The sequence below is a fragment of the Molothrus aeneus genome, chromosome Z (genome assembly GCF_037042795.1).
Source record: "Molothrus aeneus isolate 106 chromosome Z, BPBGC_Maene_1.0, whole genome shotgun sequence".
NCBI classification, from domain to species: Eukaryota; Metazoa; Chordata; class Aves; order Passeriformes; family Icteridae; genus Molothrus; species Molothrus aeneus.
The window spans coordinates 47152735-47176820 of NC_089680.1; the positions used below are offsets into that span (position 1 = coordinate 47152735).

Consider the following 24086-nt stretch of genomic DNA (forward strand, 5'->3'; position numbering starts at 1 on the left):
TAAATGCAGACCCTATCTCCAAAGACCTGGCAGTCTAACACTCCCTGGCACAGAACTTTATAAGAAAACGACTTGACATAGAAATTCAGCTGTAAAAAGAGACAGACTACTACAATGTATCAGTTTTATGAATTAAACTGCATGTTGGGGATGATTTAAAATTTCATATTACATATAATTTTCCACACTGAAACATTTTCACAGCTTTTCTGAGAAGCTTTCTGGTTTCCTGATGCCATTAAACAAGTCAGAACAAGTTTCCACTTGCCTACATCAAAACAGAAACTTACTTGCCCAAACAAAACACTGTTCATAAATAGGCTACACTATTACTACCGGTGACCATCTGAATAAACTCTAAATGAAAACAGAACAGCTGAGGGTATAAGTAGCCTCTGAAGGTCCACGTAGAATGGGTTGTCCTGTTCCATATCCAGATGGCTTTGAGTATCTCCAAGGACAGAGACTGCCACCTCTCTGGGCAACCTGTGCCCGTACTCAGTCACCTTCAGTAAAAAGCGTTCACTGAGGCTCAGAGTGACTCTCCTGTGTTTCAGTCTGTTCCTACTGCCTCTGATCCTGGGTGCTGCTGGACAGAGCTTGGCTTCTTCTGTGAACCCTCCCTTCAGGTATTTCTGCACATCAATGATATTCACCTTGAGTCTAGTCTTCTCCAGGCTGAACAGTCCCACTTCCTCAGTGGGAAGTCCCACTTCCTCACTTCACTCTCCTCTTAGGAGAGATGCTCCAGTGCTTTAGCATCTTCATAGTCCACTGTTGGGCTCTCTCTACAATGTCCAAATGGCAGTGTAGAGCCCATACCTGGATACAGTGTGGGCTCCAGGTGTGGTTCACCAATGGCAAATAGAGGCTCCTGTCACTTCCCCAGGAGTCTGCCAGGTGATAATGCAGTCAAAATAACTGGTGCTTGACTCACAAGCATCCAAACCATGTTCCCAAGTCTGTTTAACATCTTTCCTACATAAATCAGTACCAATACTAAAAAAAAAAGAGTATTGTCAGCAATAGAGCTCATATTCACCCATAAATTCACTCTAGTAACAGGAAGCATTTTATATGGGGCTTGCCCCTGCAGGGTACTTAGTAATTTAGATACACTGTACCTAAAACCTACTCTTACAAGAAAAAAGGAATTTCAGTTACAAATGCAAAAAAAAAGTTAGTAAGTCAAAATTTGAATAGCACTGCAGTGCTATCCCCACTGCAGTGGGGAACAATCTAGGTTTACATGTTCAGTTGGCAAGTAAATACTACCAGCAGCACCACAAATGCCCAATGAAGCTGCATAAGCCATTTTAAATACTTCAAACTATGTGGAATTCCAAAATAAGACTTCAAGATATAATACTCCTCCAAGTATTAAAAGTAAATTTACCTTTTAAATGTGCAACCAGAATTATTGCACATTTAAATGAATGTGCATTATTCATTGATAATGATCAATGAATTATCAATTATTGGTGTTGCTGATGATCTTTAAATATAGTTTTATTTTGCCCCTAGCTTTGCTTGAATTTTTCTAGTCAATGATCAAGAAGGATAGGACCAGCTGGTGTACAGAGACTTTTGGAAAAAATTTACTTCCTTATGTTTCTTAACAAATAAGATATGTAAGCATCTATTCTTGTTTTAAAACAACCTCCTCGTTTTTGCTACTGTGCTGCATTTATCTCTCTTCTGCAGGATCTCACTATTATGACATATATTTACCTAGCTGACTCCTACTATGCTTTCTTGTACCACTCCATCTCATTTCAGATTCTTCATAAAGCTTGGAATGGCCTGTGCTTTTATTCATGTTTCTCTCCCACATCTGACAATGGAATATTTCTTTTACTTCTGAACAGTCTTCCCACAGAGCTACACTTTAGCTCATTTATGGCCATTCTTCAAAGCCTAGTACTTCTGTGTCTGTTAGAATGGAACTTCTTATAATCACATTCCCATTTCCTATCATATTTTCTTGAATGAATCTTGCTTTTTGACAGAAGAACTGGGGCTATAATCTTATTTTACAAAAACTTAATTTAAGATGAACATGTTATTATATGGTGTAACCCCATTTCTCCTCTTTTTCCTCCTTCTTACTTACCTGTCAATGAACTGGTCAATTATGACGAGATCACCAGGTTGTATTTCCTCTCGTAATGAGCCACAGGCAGTAGTCACTAATACATGGGAACAATTTTCCTCTTTCAATGCCCAAATATTGGCACGGTAATTGACGTTTGATGGCATAATTGTATGATGCCTTCCATGTCTGCAAAGATACATGAAGTAAGAGAGTAAAATAAATCAGACTCAAATTGCCTTCCTTCTTCCAAGTAAGAAGAATTTCAGGAAACATATTTCCCCTAACAATATTGGAAGTGGAACTGACCATTTCTGCTACTTCTGCTATATTTTGTTTTCCTAAATGTATTGAGCTTCTCCTGGAATTCAATTTAAGAAGCAGTGATATCATTTTCTTTTTAAATGCAAAACTTTAAGTTCAAGACTGTAATGAAAATAACCTTAAAAATACAATTCAAATATATTTCAGCAGCCTCAAGAATAAAATGAGCATTTTTTTCTGAATCTTCTAAGTCAGTTCCATAGATTCTGAAACCCCTTTTCCAAACACTACAAGGAAGATTTATATGCGCCTCCATGAATTTTCTGCCCAGAAGCATTGCTTGTATTTTCCTACACAAAGAGTGGCACATCACAGAACACTGTGTTCTAATCTGTCATCTTTCCAAAGAAAACAGTAGAATCATCACATTTTTCTCTTTGATCTTTAAGTGATCTGACAGCTTTCATAAATTAAAAGTATGACTTCACACTGCTGCAGTATTCTTTTTCACCAAGACAGGAAATACTTGGTCTTATAAGCACAAGCTTTTGTGCTATCTCTGTCTTTGCTACAGAAGCACATCATTTACATGATGAAACACATTAGAAAATTATTTTCAACCATGTAAGAGAAAAGAAGGAACTTAATTTCTCAACTGATTTTTTTCAGAGGCCAAAAAGCCCTAAGAATTTGGTCATTCAGGAACTACACATAACATGATCAAGCACTGTCAGTCAGGATTCCCATGCTGTCATTAGCCTTTCTGATAAGCCACTAGGCACACAGATCTATTGCTTTATTGCAGTTGCTGTCATAATCTTCTTATGGAATATATATGCCTTTTCTTTTCCAATCTGATTCAGAAGCCAAAACACAAAGAAAAATTTGCAGGTACCTTAGCCCTAAAAGTAAACTCAGGAGGTTTCTATATGAATGGTCATAAATCCCAGGGAGAAAGTAAACCACAGCCAAGTTGTTCAGACATCTGTCATCCAAGGTCTAGCTTGAAACAGTACATCAATCAGAACTTGACTTAGCAGTTCATTTGAGAAAATGAGAAAAATGTTGTCCAGGTGTAATAAAATACATGAGTAAAGTCCATGAAAGATAAGAAAAGTAAAACCACAGACAGAAGTGTCATAGAGATGGTTAGCAGTCAGCAGCTTTAATGGAAAAACACTGGAATGAAAAGAATCAGAGCCCTGAGTGCACCACTGGGTCCTAAGTGCCCTGGCCAGTCTCACCCTGGGCCTCCACAGAAACTTCTGATGCCTGTGAGCCTGGGTGCTCCTGCCTCCAAGCTCAGGCCTCAGTCTTCACCCCTGGCCTGAGCTATGTCACAGTGTGCCAGTCCCCAGCCCAATCTCCCTCACAGCCTTCAGACCTATCTGTACTTTGTCTCCAGAGCAGGATGGGCTTTAGACACACACTACAGCCTTGTCTCTTACCTCCTAAGGCTCCTGCCTAGATTCCCTGGATGGATCCTGTGCTTGACTAATTAACTTGACTTGGCCTGCTGAAAGATGCTGTCATCAGCACCTGCTCTGTCCATTCTGACCAGGTGCCATGAACTGTGTTAGTACTTTTACATTTAATCCAATAGCATGTTGGTCCCAGACATCCATGGTTACACCAGTGGGAAATTTCCACATACTCATCTGCAGATCCTGCTTCCAGAGTCTCTTCAAGTATAGTAAAAATGTCTGAATAAAAATTATACAAGGAGGGAGAACTGCAGGGGATGCAGCTTCCTAAGCAATAATAGTAACAGCAAGAGGACTCAATAACCTAAGGGAATGATTTGGAGAGTTTACAGTGGTACCAGAGACATAGTTCATCTGGAAGCTAACATTTTCTCTATTTCACAAAGGAAATCTGCAAACATAGTGAGCAGATGAACTAATTAGTAAGGTTATCAGCATCACCTATCCACCATCAGAGCAGGTGGCCCTGCAGACCACCATTCTTACTAGGGTAATACCTCCCACTAGATTTTTTTACCTAACCTAGACAGCATTTTTAATACTCTCAGTCCTTGCAGCATCAAACTTGCTTATGAAAAAACCCAAATCTGTGCTGGACTTTGCCAGCAACAATACAAAGTAAGATCATGTAAGCATAGAAATTCAGTTCACCTAATGAAAAGAAAAAATTCTGAGAAGACTTTAAGATGTTTAATACAAACGCACTTAAAATGCTCATTTACCTTGCCAAGAGCACACAGTCCACATTTTTGATCTTTCCCAAAATCAGAGCATCTGATGGCTGCAGAACAAACACATAAGAATGAGTTACCATCTGACAATCCCATTACAAACCTTTACTACCACCTAAAAATAACCACAATAGTTACAGAAGAAAATACTGGTTACCATTGTACTCTCATGTTTTCTTGAGCTCAGCCCTGTATTTTGATATGGCTGGTTAGTAAAACAGCCTGGAACAGGAAGATCAAACTTGAAACAGGAAGGATAACTACAAATTTTCTGTGTTCATACAAAAATTAACATTGCAACTCTTTACTTTAGGGTTTGAAACTGTACTACTTTCTAACATATCAAAAGAGTATTTCAAACACAAAAATAGTAGCATGCACATGTTACCATCAAATTGGTTAGCATGACTCACTCTTTCCTGTAAACTTCAGTTTCTTTTTGCTAAATAGGTGCCATTCTCTACTAAAGCCCTCTTCCAACATAAAAACCATTTAATCTGTGCTTTTCCATAACACTCACTATTCTCTTCTCTGTCCCCTTTCTAACTTGGGCTCACAGTAGGGTGTGAAGTGGTCTGGATTCCTCCAACCCATCCCTCATTCAACCCCACCTTCCTGAAAAACTCGCTCTTCCCAGCTGCTGGGAGTCCTGCTTTTGGGAAATGAAATGTGATACAACAGAGAAATTCTGGTACATAAGTGGCAGAAGCAGTGCTGTATTTGCTCTGCCCAGGGATTTCTCTTATAGCTATACAACAAGAAAATACAATCTTCCTGACTACCAACCACCCAGAACAATTGAACATTTTGATTTAGCTGTCCAGCTGGAATGTGTACCTTGCCACGGAGACAGGTCATCGTGCCCACGAGAGGCAGCCTCCAAGTCATCAATCACCATTACAATAAATTAACTGCTGTGTTCTGCTCCGGGCCTTCAGGGATCTGATATATACTATACCATAGCTTTCCTTTTTGTTAAAACAGCTACTAACAAAACCACAGTTTATTTACTGATCACAAGTTTGTAAGTGTCTTGACTCACACATTTGCATTTACAAATGTTCTGCTGCCAGCTATTTGATAGAAAAGAAATAAAATTATAATGCTAGATGCAAGATTTCAATTAGCATTTATTTTACAGCTGTTGATTTTATTATACACTTGAAAATTTGCAGAGGTTGACAGTGAAGTGATATGGGAGTCCCATGTTTAAGATACCCATTTCTAAAAAACTCATAATCTTCTACTTCCTATTGCACTGCTCTTTTTGGTAATTATTCATTTGAAAGTTCTCTAAAGCACTATAACTTACTCAATCACCAAGGCTGAAATTCTGGCAGACACTTACTACTTCCTTTAAAAAAAACGGAATATTCCAGAAAATTTATGTTTAGAACAGTAGTTATTCTGATTTCTTCTTCTTCTTTTTTTTTTTTTCAAGTATCCATTTAGTATTAAACTATTGATATTTAAGTATTTAATCTTTACCTTACATACACTCTTCTCAAACAAACATGGCTTTAAGAGTGAAATTTCACACAGGGCAAAAGCTTTGCTGTCTACTGGCCACAGCAACTTACAATTGCAACATTCCATAACAAGGAAGGTTCACAAAAATTAGCACTTGGGATTTTGTTTTGTTTGCACACATTCGCTGTGTTAAGTTATAAGCACTTATTACAATTGGGAACTTAAGACCCCAAAAGACTACAAAAATACTCTTAAAAACTAAAGAGGATTTCCAGCAAAAGTTCTTGCCTCCCATTAAAAAGGTCAGCAAACTGAACACTGTGCTCTTTGCTTTATAAGTAACAGATTAAAATTTATTCCAAGAGGTAGATTTAAGTTTATACCCATTTTCAAAAGACTTAGGGTAGTTTGATACTCATTCCCATTACAGAACTCCCCTAAATTCTGGCATACATTGACGATGCAGAAAGAACATAACAGCTTTGAAATTCACAGGCTTCAAAATCTAGTTGCTGTAGCCAGGGTTTCCTTCCCTATCTGCTCATATCCTAGCACTTCAAAAGGCTTCAGGATGGTTGTGTAACAGTCTGGCTGACACCTTTGCATGGATTTCCACAAAGTGCATTCTGCACACATTTTCCACATGATTTACTGAGTATCTTTCTGTCACATGATTTCTAGAAAAATGGAAGAGAAAAAGAAACACTTGGAACAAAGACAGCACTGCTAAATGATGGGGGGACAGTTTAAGCAAAGAATTGCAGATACTGCACCATGCCTCATTAAAAGACGTTAAATAAAGATCACACAATCACAGAATTGTTAGGGTTGGAAAAGACCCGTGGAGGTCTGCTAGTCCAGCCTCCCTGCCAAGGCAGGCTCGCCTAGAGCAGGTTACACAGGGATATATCCAGGTGGTTTGAGTGTCTCCAGCAAGGAAGGCCCCATGACCTCATTGGCCAGCCTGTTCCAGTGCTCTGCCACCTTCAATGTAAAGAAATTCTTACTCATATTGTGTTTTAGTTTATGGCCATTACTGCTTATCCTGTCACTAAGCATCACTGAAAAGAGTCTGGTATCATCCGCTGGGCACTGACCTTTAAAATATTTGTATGTGCTGACAAGATCCCCCTCAGTCTTCTCTTCCCTGGACTAAGAAGGCTCAGCTTCCACAGTCTCTCCCCGTAAGAGAGACGCTCCAGACCCTGAATCACCTCTATGGCTCTGCCAGACCCTTTCCAGTAGCTCCTGGTAATTCTTTCACTGAGGAGCCCAGAACTCAACCCAGCACTCAGATGTAGCCTCACCAGGGCCAGGTGGAGGGAGAATCACAGCCCTTGACCTGCTGGCCACACTCTAGCTGCTGAACCCCGAGACAGCATTGGCCCTCCTGACTGCAAGGGTGAACTTGTCATCCACCACCCCAGGTTCTTCTCCAAGAGCTGCTTTCCAGCAGGTCAGCCCTCAGCTGTGCTGGTACTTGGGGTTATTCCCACCCCAGGTGAGAATTCAACCCCAGGTTCAGGATTCTAAACTTGTCCTTGTTAAATTCCATTAGGTTTCTCTATGCCCACTTCTCCAGACTAAGGTCCCTCTGAGTGGCAGAAAAGCCTCTGGGTGTCTCAGCCACTCCCCCCAGTTTTGTATCATCTGCAAACTGACTCAGGGGTCATTCTATCCCTTCATCCAGGTTGTTTGTAAAGAGATTGAATAGCTGGACCAACTATTGATATGTGCATAAAGTTACAGAAACAGACATTTCAAACCATATGTTAAACATGTAACATAGCTAATGTATACTTCCATTCTGCTTTCTTTCTCCCACTACTTCTTTCCAAGTGCTGTACCTCTCTACTATTATCATGGTCATAGCCAGGAGTGATGATAAAATAGTAAAAATTTTCAATGGTACAATTTGAAATCAAAGCTCTAATACTGTATTTTTAAAGGATGATTTAATAAAAGGTCCAATAAAAAGTTCTCAAACATTAAAAATTCATAAATGTCTTCCCTCTTTTCACAAAATATAAGTATGATATATATTACTCATTATTGCAAAACAGAAAAGAAAGAATAAAACCCTGGGCAATTAACCTCAAATTACTACAAAAACTAACAATCGGAAAAAATCCCCTTTGTCTACAGTGTAAATATGCATAAAGTACCGTTCATGTGTTGTCTACAGAATTAATTTTTCTCTTGGTCTCCCTTCTCAGAGGCTAGTTTGAACAGAAAACAGAATGAATACAGAACACTAATGATGAAAAAGTACTTCAGAGGTTCTGCAAGCCTCTATTCAACCTGTGAGCTAGTTTAGGAACCAAACAATGTGCATTGTTTTGGGGAGGTAGAACAAGAACTTAAGTATTATGTTACATGGTCAGGTTTTCCTGATGCATCAGGTTTTCCTGATGCAAGCAAAAATCACTCAATTGAAAGGTGGAACTACCCCCTGTTTGTTTGCCAGATATATTTATGACCAGAAAAAAACACAGAGCCCCTACAACAATTTTCTAGAGTGGGAAGATCTCTTGCCCACCAGGGAAGGTGATTCAGAATCAAGATCTGTCATCCAGAAAGGAAGAGAATCTAACTGAAAATATATTCTGAAAAAAGCTTTTAGGAGCTTCAAAATTCAATGATGAGGATAAAATTGCTTGGAACAGCCTCTATTATCCTGTAGGAGACTAATATTTTCCATATATGGAGATAGAATCTCAAAAGGTTTTGGGATATTTTCCACATCCCAAAGATATAACCCATAGAATGCTAAATTTTTGATGTAGTGAAAATGGAGGAAGCCAAGGAGAAAAGACAGCAGTAATATTAAGAGCTGTAAGTAAGTATACTTAGTTTTTTTAAAAAACTCTTGTTCTGCATTTTCACTATTACTAATGTAACTTGATAGATCATAGAGGACCAACGTCAACATAGAGAACAGCAAAAAATTGTCATAATAGTTTCTTTTAAACCTTTCCATATTTCCCACATTCCCTAATGCTAAATTTTGTAGTTAAATGATTCTTAGGATTCAAGAAGGCCAAAGCAGAAGACAATTCAAAAACTCTCTATAAAGAAAAAGTAAGCTATTATTAATCTTTTAAAAGAAAAGAAAATAGCAATTTTCATTAAAGAAAAATGTATTTTGCTGCTGTCAAACATCGAAGGTGCCAAGGAACATCTACCCCAGAAAGCTTTTCAGTCAAAAATCTTTTCTTGTCTAGAAACTTAAGAATTAAAGATTTAAGTGAAATGGAATTATACACTTTGCATTTTTACACAACAGAAGGAAACAGACATACATTCTAGTAACTATGCCTTGCAATTTCCTTTTGACATTCATTCATTCATTCTCATTCTTCCTAGTTTTGCTTGAACTAAATAGGTTGATGTTTCATGTCTGTTTCTCAGGAAATCAAAGGCCACAAAGTTCTGAAGTTTATTTAAATTAAGCCCTTTACTTAAAATTTCAGGCAGATTATGTCTCCACTGATTTCACAGCTCTATGAAAAAGTATCTTTATGGCAGAAAAGTCCCAATTTGGTTGGAACAGTAACAATCGAGAACAAAACATACCTTTAGGAAACTATAAACTTCTAAACTTTTCCAGGCACACTTAAATAAAAATAAAACTGCCCTCTTGCATTCAGCAATAGCTGTTCTCCTCAACTATGTAGATCTAAAATGAATGGTAGGTTGTGTAACACCTCCTTCCTGAATACTAAATAGTCTCAGCAGCAAAGTAAGTGAATATTGATTCACCTACTTATAATTAATAATACCAATTGAATTTGAGGCTTTTTTTCTTCAATCAAAATCCACTGCACTTTGTGCAATTGTAACTTGTGGACTAAGCTCTGCACATCTTACAGTAAGTCTGAATCATCAGCTGAACTGCAAACTGCATTTAGTTGCTGAAATTAATGTGATTCTATACAGGAGGAAATCTACATTAAACAACTATCAGGTCAATGGCCTGATTATCAGAAGTTCAGATCAGAGAGAAAGAAGGAAGACAGGCCATTACAGGTAAAAGGATAAAAGCTTCCTGTTTGGCTGTGCTGTCTTTCTTTGACTGTGTCCTGACTCCATTTAGGTCAGTTTAAAAGGCCCAGTTCAACTCAGGACATTATCTCAAATTCAGGCTTGGATTCATACCATGGTATCTCAGTTCTATTCTCATCCCCCTCACAAAAAGAAAAAAATTTCACGAGCTCTTATGTTTTAAGTTCAGCCTATGCTAAATATGTAACATGCAGGTTCAGACACAGGCAGTCCATTGATCAAGGTCTCTCACAATCCACAACAGGCACCAACATTAATTTTTTGCTATTTATGTTACATTCTGTGAAGAACACAGAAAAAAACCCCAAACCACTAGATAAGCTACTTATTAGTTAAAAGAAAATAGTAAAAAAGCCCTCTGTACTGACCAAAGCTGCAAGGCCGATGAAGATTATCTCACTCCTTCATGCAGGAGCCATCCTGCAAGTATTCCTACTCTTCCCAGGAACACTGAACCGTACTGTAGGCCACTTACTGCACTGCAGAATTTGCATTCCCCAAATCCTGTGACACCTCAATGCTGTGACAGAACAGATCTTCAAATTACATGCTGCCACTGTGCCCTTAACTCTGATCTGAACAGAACTCTGTGAGGGAGAAGTGTTCCATCTGTCCTAGACAGGAAAGCTTCAGTTTATATCTGCTACAAGCATAGTATTACTTCTGCTTTGTCAGCAGTCTCCAAACACATCCATGCTGTGATGAACATCCATGATTCTCAAGAAACAGGAAATGCAATGGCAACTGGTTTGGTTTAGCCAGTGGATTCTCCTTCAGACCAAAGCTGGCTACTTTTGGAAGCCAGAGTAAAGAAAACAGAGGAGGTAAGTTCCCTTCATTCTGCTACAATTTGTTAACTAATTCTGAAAGAGGATAGAAAAGTCAAGTGCATTCTTCTGATTATGTTTTCACTTCCTTTAATATACTTCCCCTTCCTAATGGTGTGGATACAAACTCCTCTTGCTCTTTATACTCCATTTTAAAGCATTTTTGAGTGGAGGCATGGATTTGGTTTTCAATCACATACCATACCACTGAGTTTTCTGGCAAGCTTCCAGTAACAAAATAGCACTTGCTATCAGATACCAGATTTTTTTGTATGTATACCAGCACACACTGATAGATTGCATAAGATATAATTCCAATGGCAATTATAAAGCACCCAGACTCCCCATGTCCTATGACATGATTACCTAAGATCCAATTCTTCTATGAGCTTCATGTGACAACTAGAACATCCTTCCCCCTTGACTTCCTGCCTACAAAACTCCCTCATCTTTTGTCTTGCCTGGTTGTACAATAAATGCCTTGTGCCAGGAATTGTCCTTCAAAATGTACCCAGCGCTGCTTATAGAGCAACAGCCCCAGCCACCACTCCCTTCTGCTGAGGAAAAGGGCGGAAGCAATGCAAAGGAGAATTGTTTAGGTGTACCAGCCTCACAAACACCATTTCAGAGCTTAATTTTCAAATAATTTTCAAATTATGTGGGTATAAGCATGATCCTACATTGGCACGTAAAATATAAGTCATTAGTTACAGGGAAAATGGTATCTCATATACCTCAAAGGAGAGTTTTCTGCAATTCAGAAAGGTTCCTGGACTAATCTGATATATAATACGTGTCATGCATCAGTACAAAATTGAAAGAGAGAGATTATCCCTTGATTGCAAATTCAGCAGTGAGTTTCTAAATTCATCCAATCTACAAATGAGAAGAGGTACAGTCTCCTTTGCACATAATCTTTGCAATAATACTTTGTTTTAGCAAACTAAGAATCCCACAATACATAGCAACTAAAAATAGTTGTGCCAGCACCTTTATACGTTCATTTACCACCCTGAAAATTCTTAAAGCATACAAACATCTTGAGAATTGGCAAAAACTTTCAGTAATAAATAAATAGATTATACAGACCTTGCCATAAGGAGTGTCAACATATTTTTCTGTTCTTCCTTCTAAGATATCCGGATCATCCAGGCCAGTTCCACCAATAATTCCAATCTTACACAGAAAGTACATATTAGTCTTCTTGCAATTCACATTTAACTGCATGCTTGAAAAACTAAGGAAGCTACAAAATGTATCTTCTTCTCGGGATGAGGATAGACAACAGATCAACAAATCATAATATGCTCACCACATTTTTCCAGAATGCAAATTTCAAATACCTGATTTTAAACAACTGTATTTAGCTTGCCAATTTCTTACCCCATGATTCTCTTCTTTAAGTACCACATTAAAAAAGCTATGAAAAAATGCACAAAGATGTGCCATTAAACATTTATTTCCAATATATAAATTAAGACTATTTGGGAATGCCTGTAATGAGTGAGAAATGCATGTAGAAAGCCCATTAAAACAAAGGGGTTTTCTTTATATAGACAAAAAGTCTTACATATAACCACCATACTGAATATCAGGCTGTCATAGTTTTAAGCCCAGCTGGAAGTTAAACACCACACAGCCACTTACTCAAACCCCCCTTCTTTCCTCCTGCACTCTGGTGGAACAGGGAGTGGAATCAAAGTAAAACTTATATGTTGATATAAGAAAAGCTTAATAACTGAAAATAAAGTAAAGCATTATAACAAGGGTAAATGATGTAATAATAATAAAAAAGGGAAAAACTAGCGATGCACAACACAATTGCTCTGCACCCATTGACTAATGCCAGATCCTATTCCCAAATCCAGAATGGCCACCCTCTGGGTAACCCCCTCAGTTTATATAGTGGGCATGACATTCCATGGTGTAGAATATCCCTTCAATCAGTTTAGGTCACCTGTCCCAGCTATGCTCCTTCCCAGTTTTGTTTGTGTACTCCCTCCACTCCCTCCCTGGCACAGCATGAGACAGGGAAAAAAGAAGTCCTTGATTTAGGATTAACATGACTCAGCAAAACCCAAAACATCAGTGTGTTATCAAGACCAATCTTATTCTGAATCCAAAACAGAGCACTAGAACAGTGACTGAGGGGAAATTTTTACTATAGCCATAACCAGAACACAGGCATTTCTATATGGTATTATACCTCCAAAAGAAAGAAAACTTTGTGGGGGGAAAAAAAGAATAGTTTTTTGTGCTGACTCGACAAAATCTAAGTGTTTTCCCATTTAAAATCCCATTTGTGTTTTTATTTGCCTGTGATTGCATATTCCAGCTAAGAAAAATGCATCTGATTTTTCTTGTTTCTAGCTCGTCATTGAAAAGTAACTTGTTTTTTGTCTCTCAAGGGATCATTAGATTTTCAATCAAATGAAGATTTTTCTGGAATTCAGAACACTTGTAACTCTTCGGACGGAATTGTTATTGTCAAGCTTTTCATAACTGAAAGCTTAGTAATGGTACTTAAAAGTTATGTCACCATGTATCACACATACAGAAAAAAGAGTGCCTCTTTTTTTTTCTTCACTGTGATCAGTTGTTGCAAAGTTTGTATCACTTTCAAGCTGAATATATATCATGACTGATTTGCTTCAAAATCTGAAACCATGACTGATTTGCTTCAAAATCTGAACCTTTGTGACGTAACTTATTACCACAAAGACTGAAAATTTCCCAAGTAAACCTTCCAGACTCCAACATACAACCCCTCCTTCCACAACACGCAGAGAGCTGTCTCTTACTCCAGCTTTTTCTTACTTTCACAATCGTAGAGATCCCATCTGTTCAACCACTGTATTAGCTGGCTCATTAAGCACTTCTTTTCAACAATGAGAGGCTCTGTGGTCTTGGTTACAAATACCTCTTTAACAAAGCTTTCTACAGCCGGTGGTGTAAACGCTGATACATGAAACGGTTTCAACCGGCCTCCCACTTCCTTCTGCTACCCCCCTGTGGAGCACGAGAAGAAGTGCAAAGGAAAACAGCAGTGCTAACCCACACACTCCGACCCGGAATACACACACAAGCTTAAGGGAAGACCCAGACCACTGTTTGCAGTAATATTGATGGGTCTGTTCCCGTGTTACTCGTGTTGTTTAGCTATCACAAAGGTTCTGATGTGGATTTCTCGTGAAAATCCTGAAAACTATGTACACTTTAGGAGGAATAACAAATTGCCTTAAGAATTGTGAAAGGTCTGTAACAGGAACAACCACAAAAATCAAAATCAAGAAAAGACTATCCTTAACAATGTTCATGCATATATTCAGTAAACACTTGCTACATTGCCAGAGGACAGGACCAAAATGGTGCCTTTCTTATTTTTTTTCAATCTAGGAGGGGGAAAAAAAGGTTCCTTCAGTCACTTTACTGGTTTTAGCTGGGTATAACACTAGTGGCCTATGACTTAGGATACAAAAGGGAACTGAACTTTTACCTCTAGCAAAGTGAAAATTGTTGGGACTGAGGAAAAATGTGCAATGCTGGAGAGAGCAGCTACAGATGCACACATAAAAGTTACTTTGGAACTGCAGTGCTTTAAGGTTATTATAAACACACAGATCCATCACAGTAACAGACTGTTCCTGTACAGAAAGCAGCACGCCTGGCCTGTGGCAGCATAGGCCTGATGTGGCTGCTCTCACATTTGCTCTCAGGCTCCATAACTCAGGGGCTGCAGCGGCATCAATATGTACTTTGGCTGCACTGTTCAGTTCCTGCCCAGGATTTTACACCAATAGCCCTGCTGTCAGAAATTGCAGGCTGCAATGAGCTTGCAAAATATTCACAGCTCCCAGGGCGCAGAACCCAAAGCACAGACAACCTAGACTATGTTGAGCTTGTTGCGCATTCTTACCCACTGCAAACTTACCACAGTGGCAGTCAGGCTACCTGAGGCAACCCTGGATAGAGAAATGCTGGGCTCACTTATAATTCACTGGAGAGCTACTTCAGTGGAAGGAAAGTTAGGCAGCAGAGATTTCTGAAGTAGCTGCTTCTCCAACCATGTAAGGTCAACTTGGAGCTAGCAGCTCTAATCCTAAAATTAATTTTACCTGACAATTATTTTTCCGCCAGTTCACATGATCTCCAGAAATACTATTTGTATCTGGGAACTAGACAGAAAAATCTGATTCTATACTAAATTTTGCTTTCCAAATCTCCTAGTGAATTATCAAAACGAATGCAAATGCTCTAGGCTCAGTGGGAGAAATACCCTACATCCTGGCTCCAGCCAGGATAGGATTAATTTTTGCAGTAGTCTGGGAGGGTCGTGACTAGGACCTGGATGTTATTCTACATGACCTAGTATCATTTTCCAAAAACAGGGGAAGGGCCCGGGGTCAGGGCAGCATTACAATTGAGTATTTTTGGGCTGTGCATAGTGGTGAGCAGTTGCATATTAGCTGCTCACCTCTCTCAATTATATGGTTGTTATTACTGTTTTTCTTATCTTGTTGTTTCCAGTAAATTGTTCTTATCTCAACCCATGAGCTGCACCTTTTATGCCTCCAACTCTCCTCTCATTCTGCTGCAGGGGATGGGGAGATGTGTGGTTTGGAGTGGCTTCAGTGGGAACACTAAACTGGAGAGCATCATGTCTAAACCACAACACCCCGGGCAGGGGTGCTGACTTCCAGCTGCCAGCCCAGGAGCTGAACACATGGGAAGGCAAAGAGGATGTGACCAAGGAAGAAGAGTTTCACCTTTCCTCAAAAGCCAGAGAACTGACCTCACACCTAGGAATGACTTCAAGAATGGAAAGATGTAAGACTGTATTCTCCATTTCAGACTTTGCATCCTACAAAGGGACACAAAGGATATAACTTGTAAAATTTAATGGAGCCTGTATCAAAGGTAATCTGGAATTAAATCTCAAGTAAAATGGCATTACAATAGAGTGAATCTCAAACAGTGGGGTGAAGGGCATCAGAACTGAAACCTAACAAAAAGTTATCACAACAGTAACTACAAAAATCAAACCCATTTCTCATCAAAGTCCAAGTAACAATCACACTAAAGTGTGTATGCCTTTCTTCATGTGGTGTTCAGTGAACTTCTCCAAGGTTTAAGTGAAAGGCATAGTGGTATCTCTGTAGTGACAGCCTACACTTGTTCATCTGTGGGTCTTAAACTAGTACATATCATGATCATCTATGGGTCTTTTTGACAACTAACCACACACAAATCCTTCTGTATTCCTCTCTTCCATTTTGGGGATTTGAGAAAGGGATGAGGATGGCATTACAAATAATTTTGCTTAAAAGGAGACAAACATCAAGCTGAGTATAAGTTGTACCTAAGAGAATAAATCCGTACACTAGGAGACAGGCTCTAACTGTTTTCTACATCCAAAAGGACTGGGATTTTTTACTTCGTGGCAGAAGAATAATGCACAGTTTGTGAAAACTCAAATTTCAGCCTGGGTACCGGCTTGCTCACCCCTGGTGCCATCACCGCTCTAAGCAGCTCTTCAAACCCACAAGAAATGAGTCTTAAGAGAGGAAGTTTTGCATTGCTTACTTCTACCAAAGCTTAGAGTTCCGTGCACGTTTAAAAACAGAGCCCAGAGCTACAGGCCCGCCACGATCCCTCTCACTGACAAACCCAACACACCGCACATGGGTCAGATAACCGGAAAAGGCGATTTCTCCGAATTAAAAAAAAAAAATTAAAAAAAATTGTCCCTTCCGGGACGGCCGCGGGCGCCCCTGCACGGGCCTTGGCGAGGAAGCGCTCGGGCGGGCGCCGCCCCCCAGAGCAGCGGCTCCCCCGCGCTCCCGGGCCCGCTCCCGACAGGCGGCGCAGCAGGAGGGTGGGAAGGCGGCGGGAAGCGGGAAAAATGCAGCGGGCAGGAGGGAGAGAAGGAGGAAGGAAGGAAGCAAGCAGAGAAGGCAGCGCCTCTCGGCACGCGGTCGGCAGCGTGGGAGGGCAGCGGCACGGCCTTCGCCATCTGGCTCCCGCACCCGCCCCGAGACGGCGGCGGGGAGGGATTGCGGGCGACGATGGACGCCACTCCCTCCCTCCTGAGGCGCCGCTGGCCGGAAGCACGCTTACCTTCACAGGCACGGAGGCGGCAGCGGCGGCGGCGGCCATGCTGGCGGGAGGGCGGGGCGGTGCCGCGGGGGCCGCGTTCAGCCCGCCGGGGAAGGGTGCTGCGCGCCGCTAGGCGGCAGCACCCTCCCGCGCTGTGGCCCGGGAGCGCCGCGGGCCCGGGAGCGCCGGGTCGTGAGGGGAACGGGAGCCGTGCCGTGCCCAACGCAGCAAGCCCGTCGTGCTTGCTCCTTAATCCTTCCCACCGGCAGGCTCCGCGGCGACTCTGGGAGCCTCCGCTGCGTGGAGCCGGAGTGGTGCTACGGGAGGTGTGATGGAAATAGCTTGTCTACTTAAAGGTGCAACTGTGTGCTCAGATTGCCGAGCCCTGGCTCTGTCTCTCTGAAAACGTAATTGTCAGAGGGTCTATATTTCCGTCGGATTTCAGTCGGACCGCCTTTCCATATTCCCGAAAACAGCGGTTTATTTGACTTCGCGCTCCCCCCCCCCCCATTCAAATCCTTGGATTTGCCAACAGAGGTGGAGCTAAACTGAGCCACACATGCCCGAAGCAAAAAAACCCCAGCAACACGAAGAGAAAAAGTGCTAATTAGCCTTGGAGTGCCAGAACGGCAAAATGAGAGCTAAATTCTAACTCTAACCTACATGAAAATTCCTAATTTAGAATATTTTTAACTAAGTAAACGAGGTTTGTTTTAAATTAAAAAAAAATTAATTATTTAGAGTTCTAATGTACTCTGAATTAAGGGTTGTCTTTTCAGTACCCAAAAAGATGTCTGAGAACAAACTGGAGCACATTTTGCAAAAAAGAAAAATAGTTCTTTTTGAAGTACAGACACATAGAAAGTTTACACATGTTTAGCTCTCCAAGCTAAACGCAAGCTAAACGATGTGCATGCTAAACATGGATGTTTAGCTCTCCAAGCTAAACAGAGCTTCAAGTGATAGAAAAAGATGACATTTTATTGTGTATTAATAATTAAGATTTTCCTATCTGTGGTATTTTTCTTGTTGCTACCAGTCCATACATTTAGGAGGAACATTTGTTTTACTGTACCATAATCCTACATTTTGAGACACATCAATAGTTTTTATACATTTATGCATTTTATTTCTATAGGTATTACAAATTTATATCTATATTTTTAATAAAATGTATAGCTTTCAAAAAGAGCCACTATCTTGTTAATTGAGAGTACTTGCTAGTAAAAGTGTTTGATATATTTTCTTTGAAGCAACTTTATCAACTGGAGACACCTTGGCCACCAGGCATGCTATTCTCACATGCCACTTAACCTGCCTGTTAAAAACTGTCCCATGTTTGCTAGTAAATGCAGGCTCAGATTCGTCACTGGACATACGTCCTACATTTTAACTGCTACAATCTTGAGGTAGTTCCTTGTATACAGAAAGAAATGGATATTTCCAATAACTTAAGGCGGTAGGAGCTAGTGCTGAACTCACGCTTCAGCTGGAATGTGCTCTCTGTGCAGCTTTAAACACTTTTGAACGCTTCTTTTTTTAAACACTGTCTTCGGTGTGTGCTGGCGATCTCGGTTCGCTGCTGGGATGTTTGTTACAAAGGCTGAAACTTTCTTACTGCAGTCAAAATGTAGACCATACTGGTAACAAATTTACTTTGGAAAATCGTGACATAAAGAGAAAGAAGGACATGAGTGATGCTACATCTTAACTTCTTCAGTTGAAGTTACAGCTAACTTCTTTTATGGCTTCAGTGTGTAGCCATAATACCACAATACGACTGAAATTTGCCATGCATTTTTTGTTCTGTTGAAGGCATATATTCTGCTTTTAGTGTACAGAATCTTTTAATGAATAATTCTTGGCAAGTCTTTCTGTTTAATCCTACAGTTCTCCTCTGCTGAATTGCTTATAAAAAGCTTGTTACAGGATTACTAGAGATGTTGCAATTTCAGTTCACAATTCCATTTATGGCATTGCAGAAAAGAGTGCCGTAAAATAAAGTGATAGGTTTGTATTTTCCCAGAGATCGCATTTTGTACTTCATATTCTAAATGATGAACTGTAAATCCATTTATCTGAATAAAAAGGAACAGTTATATGATGTTTCATTTTTTTCAAAAATAAAATAAATGCACAATTATTTGGAATTTCTCTGCTTTGATTTTGCAGTGTTTTTGTTGGCTTTGTCTCATGGGCAGTGTTTCCTTAGCTGAAGTTAAAATAATGTGTAAAAATAATTTAACCATTACACCACTCAAAAAATACAAAAGAACATTTAGATGAAAATAGGTAGTTAATATATCAGATGAATGCCTTTCAAACTTAAATATAAAGTAATTTTTCTATGTCTCAAGGGAATTTTTGTGGAGCTCTACATGTAGTCAATACCTGAAAACCCTGAAAGTCCTTAGAAGTCTGGGAAGACCTGACAATTTAAGTCCTCCACAACTATTCTAACAGTTTTGGTCGTAGGGCTGACAGAGTTTGGAAACCTTGATCACATGGACAGAAACATGTTAGTGTAAGAAACACTTTAATTACAAAAATAGTATATTATTTAGGTAAATATAGAAAACAGTTTGTGTATAGGAAGATAATTCTTCACAGTACAAACCAAAGCTGAGAAAAGGTCTTTGTGGGCATTAAGATGTAGTGACCCTTGAGTTTTAATCCCTCTTCAGACATCAAATACTTTTGTCCATATGCATAATTTAAACTCTGTCCCTCCTGAAGTCAGAATTGTGATAGTAATCAACATCAACTGTGTTAAGGGGTGTTCAGATTAGCTAAAATGTATCTGTGAGAATGCTTTGAAGATGAAAAGCTCTGTATCAAGGTAAAAGGTCTTACTTTTTTTATTACAACAAAAGTTTCTGTAAAGAAATAACAGTGCTTTGTACACATAGCTGAGCTTTGAATTGCTTTTGCTAATGTTACTTCAAAGAAACAGTATTTGCATGGAAGAAGGGAAAATAAAGCCTCAGTCAAGTCCAGTTTACCTTCTCCATTCATTCTTGCCTATCTCCCTGTCAAGAGTTCCCATTATGCTGTATTGCTTGTTGACTTTGTTGTTTCTGCCCTAAAAGTTCACAGAATGTTTTAAATAGTGATGGAATATTGCACACATTAAAAGAAGAATATTCTGTGTCAGACAAAATTTGACCCAAAAAGGAAGCCCGTATTTGCCATTTGCTCTTACTGGGAAAGAGAAAGACTGGCTTTCTCTTTCACATTCCATGTTGCTTTCATCTTTGCTCCTGTATACTGGAAACAATTTTCTGGCCCCAGTCCTCAAAATAATGATTTATGATTTCAACTGACTTCAAAGAAAAAATAATTTCTGTGTTTCATGTTAGGAAAAATAACTTTTAAAGAACAAATAAGCTTAAGGACTAGTGTACATAAGCATCTGAGTCAGGTTCAGGAATATTTGAAAATTAAAGTTTCAAACTCTTTATTGGGATCTACTACTGAAACTGCTAGTTTATTGATTCTACAGATGTCATGTGGAGCAGAGGGGTCTGTGAACCCTCAAAAGCATGCCAGCAAAAGGCTAACTGAGGAAGTTCGAAAGACCTTTATCAGGAGCTGAAAACATCTGTCTTTACACTGACTCTGCTGTGGGATTGTAACATTTTACATTGGTCCATACATTTGTAAAATGAGCAGCTGGGTTTTCCCTAATTTGAAACAAGTGGAAGTGTCTTGAAGGGACCATTTTAGCAAAACAAACATCAGAAAATTCCCTCTCTAGCATGGCTTTTTTCACAAGGAGGAACCATGAAGAAGATGACCTCATCATCTTCAAAGCTGAGATGTGCTTCTTTGCACTAAATAACCTTAATTTAATGAAGATTGCACAGTCCACAGACAGAGCAACTCTGGCATTTACAAAAGAGAATTTTTCATCTTACAGATAATTTACTGATATAATAACTCTGAAAGCATACATGCAAAGAAACACACAGTGTGAGCTCAGGTATGTCAAATGCACAAGATAAGATAGTGGAGTTCAGAAACTTGACTTTTGACATTACTGACATAAGCTAGTTCAGAAGATAAAATGCAAACTGCAATTATGTGGTCATACTTTTCTTCCTGATTGTAATGTAAGGACTCAAAATCCCTATTATCTTCAGTGATGCTACAGAGAAAATGGAACCTCAGATCATGTAGGAAATGGTTACAGAATATAAGCATTATTTTAATTAATAGCTGCATTGGTCTGCTTAGTGTTAAGATGTGAGTGATTCTCTCTAATTTGGCCAACATACCAGTTAATTAGTTTTTTTTCATGAAACATGAGTGCATCCATATCACCTGTGCATAGAAGTGCTTATAAAACTAATGTAGGTAGCTAGAGTAAAAGATGCCTTCCCATGTGTCTTGGCTGGAACTTGCTCCTCTAGCACATGCTTCTACTTCCAGCATTTTTTCTAACCTACATATCAGCTTAGGTCCCACCACACAGGTATTAAAAGGAGAAGAGTGAAAAAGAGTGGCCTAAGTATTTAATTGGTTTATGCTGAGATATGGTTATTCAAACCCCAGCTGGATTTTGTTTTCCTATATCCCTCTTTGACTGCATCTTGACTTCAGGTGCCTTCCTTGGCTCTGCTCAGGCATCACTTCTGAATGGTCTTGATTAAAAGTTAGGTCCTGGCCCAGGAGCCACAGTGACTCAGAGGTTGCTTGCCTACCTCCTCCTGGCCATGGGCGTGTGGGTACTCACTGCTGACCTAATAAATCCTTCAGTTATTACATGCCCATCCCACACAGCTGAGCTCTGGATGGGACCAGATCTTCACCTTTTTGATGCCTCTGCCTGCTTCCATTTAGTGGGCTTGCAGTACCATTTCCCTGTTGTTACCTCCCTGGTCCAGCAGGTCCTTTGTGGAGGTGAATAGAGTCTGAGCATTTAATGCTTAGATCTGAGGTTTGCCAGTGCTTCTAGCCAATGTAGTGGTTCTGTGCCAAATAAAACCCACAACACTCTTACATGTGCGTCCATTGTAGGTACAGATTATGTCCTTCAGCAACGTGATTTACGTCTAGCAGCAGAATAGCTCCTTTTTATTGTGTGGGTGGCTTCTTTGCTAATGTAGCCTGTGTAGCAATGCTAGCTAAACTGTGGTGTATGCCAACTTCTGGCTCATCATTCACATTTAAATAGCAATTAAATATTACTTTTGTGCATGTAAAATGAAAAAATAAGCTTTTTTATGTCTTCTTTATATTGCCATCTTCCAAAATGATAAAGGAATTTTGAGATGAGAAGGTGTCAGCTTAAAATACAATTTAATTCATTAACTATTGTAAAATATTTGGAGGGAAGCTAAAAAGGTATTTAAAATTTTATACCTAATAATTTAGTTGATCCAAGTTGATCTAGTGTCATATGAGGAGTAACATAAATCCTCTGATCAGAGAAGATATACTTTCTAGCTAAGTAAAGGGGTAATGCTTTGAATAATGAGTTGATGTCTGCTGGTATCTATTGTCTATGGCATTCATCTTATTGTAGCTTAGAAATATGCAATATTATAAAATATCCTCTCCTAACAACACCCAAATGAGACGGTAAAACTACTTATGATAGATAGGCTAAAGGGTTGATAAAAAAATAGGTCACTGTGTCACAATACTGAAGATCTCAGCCTCATGTCTCTGAATAGGTGATCGGTTAATGGAGAAAGCTGCACACTTTGTAGTGAGATCAAAGTGCCCCAAATGTCAAGAGAGACATGAGGAGTAACTTTTACGCCGTCCCTGTTACAGTGTGAGTCAGGCAAACCTGAGCAGGAGAGCCATGGTATCACACCAAGTAGTTCTGCCATGGTCTGCACATCTGCAAACAGAAGGGAAAGAATTTCCCAAGACCATTTTTCAGGAGAATTCTCTGGTTCTCAGTCAATCACTAAGGTGCATCCTGAGACATCACTGCCTGGGCATGAGTTTCATTCAGTTTCAGGGCAGAAGGGAAAAACTCTTTGACTGTAACAGGAAATCTCCATGCTGAGGAATCTTCCCTGTCCAATCACCCAGGAGGCACTCTGGCAGTCACATTTGCACCACCTGAGCTGGGATCCCTTTGCAGCTACATCTCCCTGCTCACAGTCAGACCAGCATTCCTCACCGGCTCAACCCCAAGTTTCCTAAAACAAAGTCTCACATGCCAAGATCTTTAAAATAGTTTAATCTTGGTATGATAACTAAATAACAAGATAATAGCTCAAGCTGGTGCCTCTGAGGAGGGACACTGAACAAAGGAACCCTATGGCTTTTATACCTTCACAGTCTAAGCACACCAAAGTCTCCATTTTCATCCAGAGCCCTCGGATCCTGCTGTGTCTCAGTGTCCCATCACTCGGCCAGCCACAGGTCCCTGTGCCCTCTGATGTGCAAAGTGTCGGCAGTCCACGGCCTCTTGTATCTTGCTTAGGCTCAGGCCCATGTCCTGGCAGAGCTCCGTCTGCAGCCTGCACTACAACTTGCACACTGAGCTGTCTGCACTGGGTACCTTTAACACCCATCAGATGCTCATGTGACAGAAATAGTTTTCAGCAGATGAAATTTTGTCTATCCATCTAATTTTCACTATTTGTCTTTGAGCAAGATTTAAGAGACAGCTATAAGGTAAAAATTGGGGTTCTTGGGATCAACATCCTTTTCTGGTTTTTTTTAGCTGCTAAATGAGTTAAACATGATTAACAAGAGTATTAATGTGCAGGATGTTTCTCTTCTGAAAGTATGCTCTGCTGTAGCCACCAGTGCATCTTTGAAAGGAAAAATCTTTAGTGTAGATGAGCAAAAGTCTTAAGACAATGATTTGTAACTGCACAGAATGTGTTGAGATGGTCTCTGCTTCAAAGAGCTTACTGTTTATGGTGATCCAAATGGGCAGGGAGGAGAGACAGAAGGAATTGAAGATAATTGAGCAATGAAAATGTGGAAACAGAATCCAATGTCTCAGCTTTCCTAATCCCATACTTCTTCCACTGAGCCAGACTAAGTTACGGACTCTGAGCTTCTTCAAGCAATGATAAGTAGTAAT

General features: G+C 39.8%; 1 protein-coding gene across 1 annotated transcript in view; it reads right to left on the reverse strand.

The window, feature by feature from the left end:
- The window catches only part of MTAP (methylthioadenosine phosphorylase), a 32292-nt gene extending 15165 nt beyond the window's left edge, over positions 1–17127 (reverse strand). Inside the window, exons 1-4 of the mRNA XM_066569181.1 lie at positions 17051–17127; positions 12023–12109; positions 4563–4621; positions 2114–2281 (exon numbers count right to left, since the gene is read on the reverse strand). Coding sequence (XP_066425278.1) covers positions 2114–2281; positions 4563–4621; positions 12023–12109; positions 17051–17089 — 353 coding nt within the window. The 5' untranslated portion in view covers positions 17090–17127. The remainder of the gene's footprint in view (positions 1–2113; positions 2282–4562; positions 4622–12022; positions 12110–17050) is intronic.
- Between the last annotated feature and the right edge of the window lie 6959 nt (positions 17128–24086).